Raw genomic sequence first — 10,000 nt, forward strand, 5'->3', positions numbered from 1 at the left:
GCTGGATATGAACTCATACTTATTTCTAGAAGGATAATGATGATGATTACTATACTTGATATAAAGAAAGGAATTCTTGTTTTCGTCACCTTTGTAGTAAATAAAAATAAAAACGTTATTTGTTTCGAAGGCCACTGTATATAAGCTTCTTTAATATTCGATTCCCAGTATATTATTCTTATTGTACCTTTTAGTTTCATTACTATAATGCAAATGATTCCTCAGAGGTATTAGATTTATCACGAAACAAAAAAACCATCAAAAGCTGCATTTCATCGGTCAAAGATCGAACATTTCAATGATGCCAAATGGAATACGATTAAGGTGAAAATTCAAAGAAAAAAAGCTATTATAACTCCGATGACCTTGTGAGCCCCGACATATGGAGGCATTGGGATTATTTTGCCCAATGACCGACCTCGAATTGCGTTTCCCCCCTCGGAGTATATAACAGAGGACTCGTCCTCAGACTGCAACAGTCGCTTTGCTGACCGCTCTGAAAATGGTAAGCAAATAAGATAGCAAGCCGGTCTGTTCCTGATATAGCTTTATCAAAATTTTCTTGATTATTATTTTGATCAATTTATATATACATATATATATATATATATATATATATATATATATATATATAATATATATATATATGTATATATATGTATATTATATATGTGTATATATATATGTATATATATATATATATATATATATATATATATATATATATATATATATATATATATATTCATAATTGTCTTCTTCCAGAAAACTCCAGTTGCTCTTCTTCTGTCTGCTCTGGTCGGGGCAGCTGTAGCTGACAGCCGCAACAGCTACTCAGCCCCTGGAGGATCATCTGCTGGAGGCTTTGCAGGCGCCGGAGCAGGTGATGGTTTCTCCAGTGGAGGCTCTTCCATCGGTACCTTCTCTGGTGGGTCTTTTGGTGGGTCTTCATGTGGCTTCTCAGGTGGTAATACTGTGGATATCCTCTGGCGGATCAAGTGGCAGACCAGGATCTGGAGGCTCGTCCCAGCCATGGCCATTTCCAGGCGTCCTGCAAGAGGCTGTTGGAGGAAAGATCAACTCTAACCTCATTGCTGAAGGCACAGGGAGCTACTCAAATGCTGGATCATCTGGACCATTTGGAGGAGGAGCTCTAGGAGGATTGGGAGCTGGATTTAGCTCTGGTGGTTCATTTGGAGGGATTGGACAACATGGGTCAGCTGGAGGTGGATTTGGAGGTCACGCTGGAGGATCCACGGGAAGTAGCTTTGGAGGTTCCAGTGCAGTGGATTTGGCTCAGGAGGCTTTTCTGGTGGCTCTTTTGGATTGGAGCATCTAGTGGTTCGTTTTCAGGATCCAGCGGTGGTTATCGTCCTCGCTACTAATCTAATATCATTAATGTCGAATAATTCCCCCGTTAGGTTCATGTGGAAAAAAATATTTTTACTGAGTAACCATTTTCAGAAACTTCTAAGCAAATAAAGTACTAACCGTCCAACTGAGTTTTACTTAACAATCATATATATATATATATATATATATATATATATATATATATATATGTACATATATATAATATATGTACATATATTATATATATGTACATATATATAATATAAAAATGTATGTATCATGAAGGTCGAATTCCCTCGTTAGTTTCAATGTGGAAAAAATATTGAGTAACCATTTTCAGAAACTTCTAAGCAAATACAGTACTAATCGTCCAACTATGTTTTACTTAACAATCATATATCTATATATATATATATATATATATATATATGATATATATATGTGTGTGTGTGTGTGTGTGTGTGTGTGTGTGTGTGCGTGTGTGTGTGTGTGTGTGTGTGTGTGTGTTTGCGTTTGTGTGCACATATATGTACATATATACAATATAGAAATATATGTTACAGTATGTACAGGTGGAGCTGTAAGACAACAGTGAGTTTATTCTTCAGGAGAAAATAGAGTTGGAGCCTGAGTGAGGTGAAAGGAAAACAAAGTTTTAATTGGCAAATTATTCTAAGGTTAAAAGAGTAAAATAGGAAGACGCTAGCTGCAAAGACCACAGGACTTTGTTAAGGAAAATAATATTTTGGAAGAGGTTTTGATGGAATGTGTAACAGTAAAGTTTTGGATACTTTTGGGATGATCTGTTTAGTATCCACAAAGGGAAATTGAAATGCTGGATAGTGAGAGAGCACTGAGAGCTTAAGATGGCGTTATATATTGGTGATAATGTATCAGAATAACTAACCATGGTGTGTAGGGTATGTATGGAGAACGGAAAGAATATAAAGGATCGGTCCAGAGGAATAATTGTTTGCAAATGTAAAGTTAAATGTGTTAAAGATGAATCTCGAAAGGATAAAGCAATCCTTATGACCCATATGCCCATCTAGTGCGGGGTTTTTATTTAAAATGTTCAGACGAGCATTGCAGATTAATTAAGGACAGTATGTGATTTGGAATTTCTTGAGTCTGCTTTGCGTCAAAGTTCATCTCTGTGCATTAATATGAGTGTGACGCGACCGAAGGCTGTGTTGAAATCTTGGTACTTTTATTGGATTTTTATTGCTATTATATTATGCAGTATCAAAAAATATTGAAAGGGAACAAGAGAAAGGAAGCTGCCATACCTGAGTGCCCATACTTGAAAAAGAGCAAAGCATAGCTGACGTAAGAGACGTGCTATGCCGATAAAGAGATAAAGGTAAAAAGAGCCAGAAAACCGATGAAAAGGTCCGCTGCTATTCTAAGTCCCCGTAAAGCTTCTTTTAAAATTAATGAGTGTTAATTTCCATGCCATTGTAATAACGAATAAGCACCTTGTCAGATTTGGTTTGCTCCCCCCCTATGAAATAAGTAAGGACATTGATTCGTTAAAGTAGTCTGTTGGCTGCCATAAGTTTCCTTTTGAAAAGCAACGCAATGGGTATAGCCAAAAATGATACCTCTCAATTATCTCCTTATGGACCATCATAAATAAAAAGGAAACAATCTTCCTGACCGAATTTTCCCGTAAAATACAGTTAGCAAGATCCTCGAGCATTGGAGTAGGAAGGAGTATAATTTTTCAGATATGGTATGAATAGAAAAATGAGAAACGTAACACTGGTATTATCGTATCTGTTCATTCATGACATCTTGCAATTAATACTATGTTGTCTGACGTATTATTTTCAGAGTTAGCAACGAATGTTTTAGGTCTAATGTGACCTCAAATTAGGTAATTAATCAGACATATAAACAATAGCATTTCTAATTCACATAAGATCGTAAGGTATGAACGTGGTAGAATATCAGCTATTCAATGCTTTCTTAAATTCAATAAAGTTAAACCTTATACCCCACTTACTGACTTGTTCTAAATCTCTTTATTTCACACTTGAAGGAAAGTGAATGACTTTAACAAGAGTTGAATCTTATGCATACTACGTCATCGTATTTGTAACCTTAACACTGACGTTGTCAGTAAACACTAAATGCAATGCAGGAATGTTGTTGAATTCTTTCTTGCCAATAATAATAGCTTTATATTCACAGAAGATCCCATCAACAACAGTTCTCCATAGCCGGTTCCTTAAAGAATTATAGATCAGTTCTTGAGTGATTGTCAACGTCCTTTCATCAACCTGATAACTACTGCACTTAGGCCTGTAGCAACCACACCTATATAAGATCTAAGGAAACCAGGAGTTGAGCTATCCACTCCTTTGCTAGATACTGGCTGCCTCAGCAGCACTATAAAGTAGGACAATTATGGAGTTAGCCAACCAAAATATACCATAGTGCTGAACAAGAAACTGAAGAATAGAACATCCCTATGTAAGCAAGGAAAGATTGATTGATTCAACCAAAAATTCAACCATCTGTTTACAGGAAAATGTTATGTCGCAACAGAACAGCATAGTTGATGAAGACATTCCTTTCTCTATTAGATTTGTCCTTCAGTCCCTCACCGCTGACCACTTTATAATCTAGTACAATGAAGGTACCTCTGTCTGAGGTAGCATAAAAAATAAAAGGACTCTGAAACTGGGATTCATGATATTATGACACCATAATAGAATACAGTTGCTGACACTATAAAGTGAGTAATAGTCCTTAATTCCAAAGCCACAGACAGTCTTAATTTATAGTCACCGTTGCTATAATAAGCGGAGACTGCATTTAGAACATTTATCTTGATACAGATCTTGAAAGGAAACAGATATCCTAATAGGTGAACTGTATTCTAAGAATAAACAGTGAAACTGGCACAGTACAGTATTAAGTAATCAAAAAGGTCTCAGTTTCACTGAAGATAGGCCGCATTATCTTACTGACTACAGCGCTATTCTAAATATCAATTAAGGCAAGTTACAATTCCATTTCTCATTTGAAAGGAACCCATTTGTGAGACAAGAACTGAATCATCACATGATTGTTCCAAATGAAGGTTAAGGTTCCACTTCACAAATCTCTTGACCATCTTTTATGGCTCTAGACTCACTGAAAGCACGGCAATAACAACTTGCTGGAGATTCCTTAAAGAAAACGCTTGAATGATATCAAGTACTTATCTAAACTGTAGACGTTATATTTAAGAGCCTTATGATTAACCAGTCAAGTAAAAAAATTACTGCAGTCTCGTGAAATCCCAGTGGATATCAGTTGAACCCAGTTATTTCCTGTAAGATTACAATCTGTCTCGAATCTAGAGTAGTTTCAAAGTACAATCGACATGCTGTAATTTCCAGGATTCTTTATAAAGCCCCCTGGAAGATGAGCGACTGACCAAAAATTGCTGCCATCAACCTTGACACAACCCTTTAGAAAGTCTTATCTGTCTATAATAATAAAATCTGAGTGGATCTTATTTTAGTCCGCCCTTGGTGGGGGTCGGGTAGGGAGGACATAGGGATGGTAGGGGAGACATGACACATCCACCCTTTTCCTTGAAACCTGTTTGTTCGCAACGGGTGGAGACGGGATAGGTAGGGGATAAGGTATGGGAAACATGATGGGAAGCGCCGGGTTCCGAGCAGTGTAGCGCTTAGCTCACCGTCAAGCTTGTACTAAATAAATTTGGTTTATATGGAAAAAGAAATGTAGTTCAGAAACCAAAAACCTTAAAAGTATGTGTAGTTTGGGAGAAGTACCTGGATATGCATTTATAAAATAATAAGTGAATTCGGCACTATCCTCTCTTCATTCACTATTCAAATTTTCTAGGATATATAATATTCCTTGAATGGAAACCAGATTTTGCGAACAGTAAATCAGATATCAGGTATCTTGAAGGAACCTCAACCGAAGTATTCTTAGTCTGAAATTCCTCATCTTATGGTATAGCTTAACTTTTGGCTCAAGTTTATATTGTCAGTTTTCATATATTAGCTACTACTGGGAAAATAGCAAAAGCAAATATATGGTCTTCAAAGATGGAGAATTTCAGCTTGCTTGCTTCATTGAAGATGAGTCGGAGAAGTTTCAAGTCCTGCTGTGGTTAAAATATGCACAGTTGTATTTGCCTATATATATTTGTGCTTATAATAAGAAGGGCTTTTGATTTTTCCTGATATTATAACAAAAAATGCATATGTATCTTACCCCCCCCCCCCCTTTTATTAAAACTACACAAATTGGAAACCCTTACCTTTTGTCAATGGTGCCCTCTGTCTGCAACCATGTCATTAGGCTATTAAGATCTCGTAAGTGTAAAAATATACTATTTATTACCCAAAGCAGTTGAATATAGAATAGAACAAAATTATTAAAAAGTCATAATGACAAAAACCCAAATCTGCCCATAAAGAAAACTAGTAAGTTAATATTCTACCCTCCTGACTAAGAATTCACTCCCAGACCCAAAATGTCAATAAGTTCATTATATTAGTCTGGTTAGAGAATCCCGCCTTTAGTACCATGGAATATAACCAATCTGTAATAAAGATAACAATGGATAAAAGATACACTTCACACATCACTCTCTTTTCAAAGCAATTAAGTAAAGATTGTATTTCACACTTCTATCTCTTGACATAGGTAACGGTTTTCTAAGTCTTACAAAATATGTGTCATACCTTTACGATGGGGGTTTTCTCTCCCGGCACCTGACGTGTACCAACTGACCTCTTTGTGCTCACCAAAAGGAATGTGACTCTCGCAAATGCCCTGGTCAATATGAGACCTGTAACATATATTATATATATATATATATATATATATATATATATATATATATATATATATATATATATATATATATATATATATATGTGTGTGTGTGTATGCGTGTGTGCAACCAAAATAAATCTTTTAACCGAAGTTTTATTGTGGAATCGTTGCTCCTATTTTTCTTGGAAAATCTTAGCCCTGTTTATGTAGCTACGGGAAGTTCATCGTCATAATTGTATTTCTTTTGGTCTCTTCCAGGATGCCGTAAGATTGTCATGAATTTTGTCTTGGCTTGATCATCTTAATGAATATTTGTAAAAAAAAAAAAAAAAAAAAGTTTGCAGAAGTGTTCATATATTTAATTAATCAGTGTGGCTACGCTAAAATATCAACATATATAGTATATAATATATATATATATATATATATATCTATATATATATATATATATATATATATATATATATAAATATATATATATATATATAAATATATATATATATATATATATATAATATATGTGTGTGTGTGTGTGTATATATATATATATGTGTGTGTGTGTGTGTGTGTGTGTATTATATATAGTCCGGGCTTTGATGGTTTTTCTTAGCACAGGACAATTCGACTTCAGGACGGAATCTGATCCTCGCTGGATATGAACTCATACTTATTTCGGGAAGGATAATGATGATGAAATATTTGCAATATTTTGATATAATAATAAAAGACTTTAATTATTGTCGTGTTTTTGGTAGAAAAAAAAAGTTATTTGTTTCGAGGGCGAGTGTATATAAGCTTCTTAATATTATTTCGATAGGGTTATTATTATATTGTTCTTTATTAGTTCCATTACTATATCAAATATCATTCCTCGGAGGTATTAGATTTAAAAGGAAAAAAGAAAAAACATCAAAAGCTGCAAATTCATCGGTCAAAGATCGAACATTTTAATGATGCCAAATGGAATACGATTAAGGTGAAAATTCAAAGAAAAAAAAAGCTATTATACTTCGATGACCTTGTGAGCCCCGACATATGGAGGCATTGGGATTCTTTTGCCCAATGACCGACCTCGAATTGCGTTTCCCCCTCGGAGTATATAACAGAGGACTCGTCCCCAGACTGCAACAGTCGCTTGTTGACCGCTCTGAAAATGGTAAGCAAATGTGAAAGCTAGCCGGTCTGTTCCTGATATAGCTTTATTCAAATTTTCTTGCTTATTGTTTTGATTAAATATAAATATATATATATATATATATATATATATATATAATAATATATATAAATATATATATATACATATATAGATAGATAGATAGAAAGATAGATACATAGATATATATATATATATATTATATATACTATATATATATATAATAATATATATATATATATTATATATATATATGTGTTATATATATATATAAATATATATATATATATATATATATATATATTATATATACGTACGTATATACATACACACATACATAAATATAACAGCCTCAAAACTCATTGCCTTCTTCCAGAAAACTCCAGTTGCTCTTCTTTTGTCTGCTCTGGTCGGGGCAGCTGTAGCTGACAGCCGCAACAGCTACTCAGCCCCTGGAGGATCATCTGCTGGAGGCTTTGCAGGTGCCGGAGCAGGTGGTGGTTTCTCCAGTGGAGGCTCTTCCTTCGGTACCTTCTCTGGTGGGTCTTTCGGTGGGTCTTCAGGTGGGTCTTCAGGTGGCTTCTCAGGTGGTAATACTGGTGGATATTCCTCTGGCGGATCAAGTGGCAGACCAGGATCTGGAGGCTCGTCCCAGCCATGGCCATTTCCAGGCGTCCTGCAACAGGCTGTTGGAGGAAAGATAAACTCTAACCTCATTTCTGAAGGCACAGGAAGCTACTCAAATGCTGGAACTTCTCGACCATTTGGAGGAGGATCTCTAGGAGGATCGGGAGCTGGATTTAGCTCCGGTGGTTCATTTGGAGGAGTTGGACAACATGGATCAGCTGGAGGTGGTTTTGGAGGTCACGCTGGAGGATCCACTGGAAGTAGCTTTGGAGGTTCCAGTGGCAGTGGATTTGGCTCAGGAGGCTTTTCTGGTGGCTCTTTTGGAGGTGGAGCATCTAGTGGTTCGTTTGCAGGATCCAGCGGTGGTTATCGTCCCCGCTACTAATCTAATATCATGAAGGTCGAATTCCCTCGTTCGGTTCAATGTGGAAAAAATATTGAGTAATCATTTTCAAAAACTTCTAAGCAAATAAAGTACTAATCGTCCAACTATGTTTTACTTAACAATCATATATATATATATATATATATATATATATATATATATATATATATATTTATATATATTTGTGTGTGTGTGTGTGCGTTTGTTTGCACATATATATACATATATACAATATAGAAATATATGTTATAGTATGTACAGGTGGAATTGTAAGACAACAGTGAGTTTATTCTTCAGGAGAAAATAGAGTTGGAGCCTGAGTGAGGTGAAAGGAAAACAAAGTTTTAATTGGCAAATTGTTCTTGGGTTAAAGCTATCCTTATGACCCATATGCCCATGTAGTGCGGGTTTTGATTCAAAATGTTCAGAAGAGCATTGCAGATTAAATAAGGACGATATGTGATTTGAAATTTCTTGAGTCTACTTTGCGTCAAAGTTAATCTTTTTGTATTAATATGATTATGACGAGACCAAAGGTTGTGTTTAAATATGATAGTACAGTAACTGTTTTGAAGTCTCGGTACTTTTATTGGATTATTATTATTATTATATTATGCAGCATTAATAAATATTGAAAGGGAACGAGAGAAAGGAAGAAATATCTATATAAGTAAGCTTCCACTGAAATGAATGTCCATTCATGAAAAAGAGCAAAGCAAAGCTGTGATAAGAGACGTGCATGTCGATAGAGAGATAAAGGTGAACAGAGCAAGAAAACCAATGAAAAGATCCACTGCAATTCCACGTTGCCGTATAGTTCCTTTTAAAATTAAAGAGTTAATTTCCATGCCATTGTTATTTAGGATCTTGTTAGATTTGGTTTGCTGGCGCTCTATGAAATAAATAAGGACATTGATTCGTTAAAATAGACTTTCAACTGGATGCCATAAGTTACCTTTTGAAAACCAACGTAAGGGGATCAATGATCTCCTTAAGTACAATTAAAAATAAAACGAAAACAATCGTTCTGACTGATTTTTCCTATAAAATACAATTCGCAGAATCTGCGAACATTCGAGGAGGAAGGAGTATGATATTTCAGATATGGTATGAATAGAAAAATGTGGAACGTTATACTAATACTGCCACATCCGTAGTGATCTATTCTAAATGTCATAAGGCAATTAGTAATTCCATTCCCACCAGAAGGGAACCTATGTGTGAGACAAGAGCTGAATCATCTCACGAAATAGAATTAAATTTTCAAGGGCAACTGTATTGTTCCAAATGAAGGTTAAGGTCCCAGATCACAATTCTCTTGACTATCTTTCATGGCTCTAGGCTCACTGAAAGCACGGCAATAACAACTAGCTGGATATCCCTTAAAGAAAAAGGTTTAATGATATCAAGTACTTATCTAAGTTATAGGCGTTATACAGGGTGTCCATAAAGTCATTCCCTGATTAATAAAATTAATAACTTTAAAAGTATTGTGGATATGACCATACAACTTTCACATTCTGTTGCGCAATTACGAAAGTTTCTTTTGTTTGCCTACAGATGCCACTGTGATCACTCTGTCCGCTAGCTGAGTCAAGAATAGCAGAAATGATGTCATTGCAGGAGAAAACCCAGTGTGTGTTATGGTACCACGAAACAAAATCACCTGT

The 10,000-nt window shown here is 35.3% G+C and overlaps 1 protein-coding gene across 1 annotated transcript; it reads left to right on the forward strand.

Moving 5' to 3' along the window:
- Window positions 1–7,244: 7,244 nt before the first annotated feature.
- On the forward strand, window positions 7,245–8,434 carry LOC135208922 (uncharacterized). Its single transcript, XM_064241486.1, has 2 exons — window positions 7,245–7,321; window positions 7,695–8,434. Exons 1-2 carry the CDS (start codon window positions 7,319–7,321, stop codon window positions 8,328–8,330), a joined length of 639 nt encoding a protein of 212 aa, XP_064097556.1. The 5' UTR covers window positions 7,245–7,318; the 3' UTR covers window positions 8,331–8,434.
- Window positions 8,435–10,000: the final 1,566 nt, after the last annotated feature.

The sequence above is a fragment of the Macrobrachium nipponense genome, chromosome 37 (genome assembly GCF_015104395.2).
Source record: "Macrobrachium nipponense isolate FS-2020 chromosome 37, ASM1510439v2, whole genome shotgun sequence".
In the NCBI taxonomy this organism is placed as follows: Eukaryota; Metazoa; Arthropoda; class Malacostraca; order Decapoda; family Palaemonidae; genus Macrobrachium; species Macrobrachium nipponense.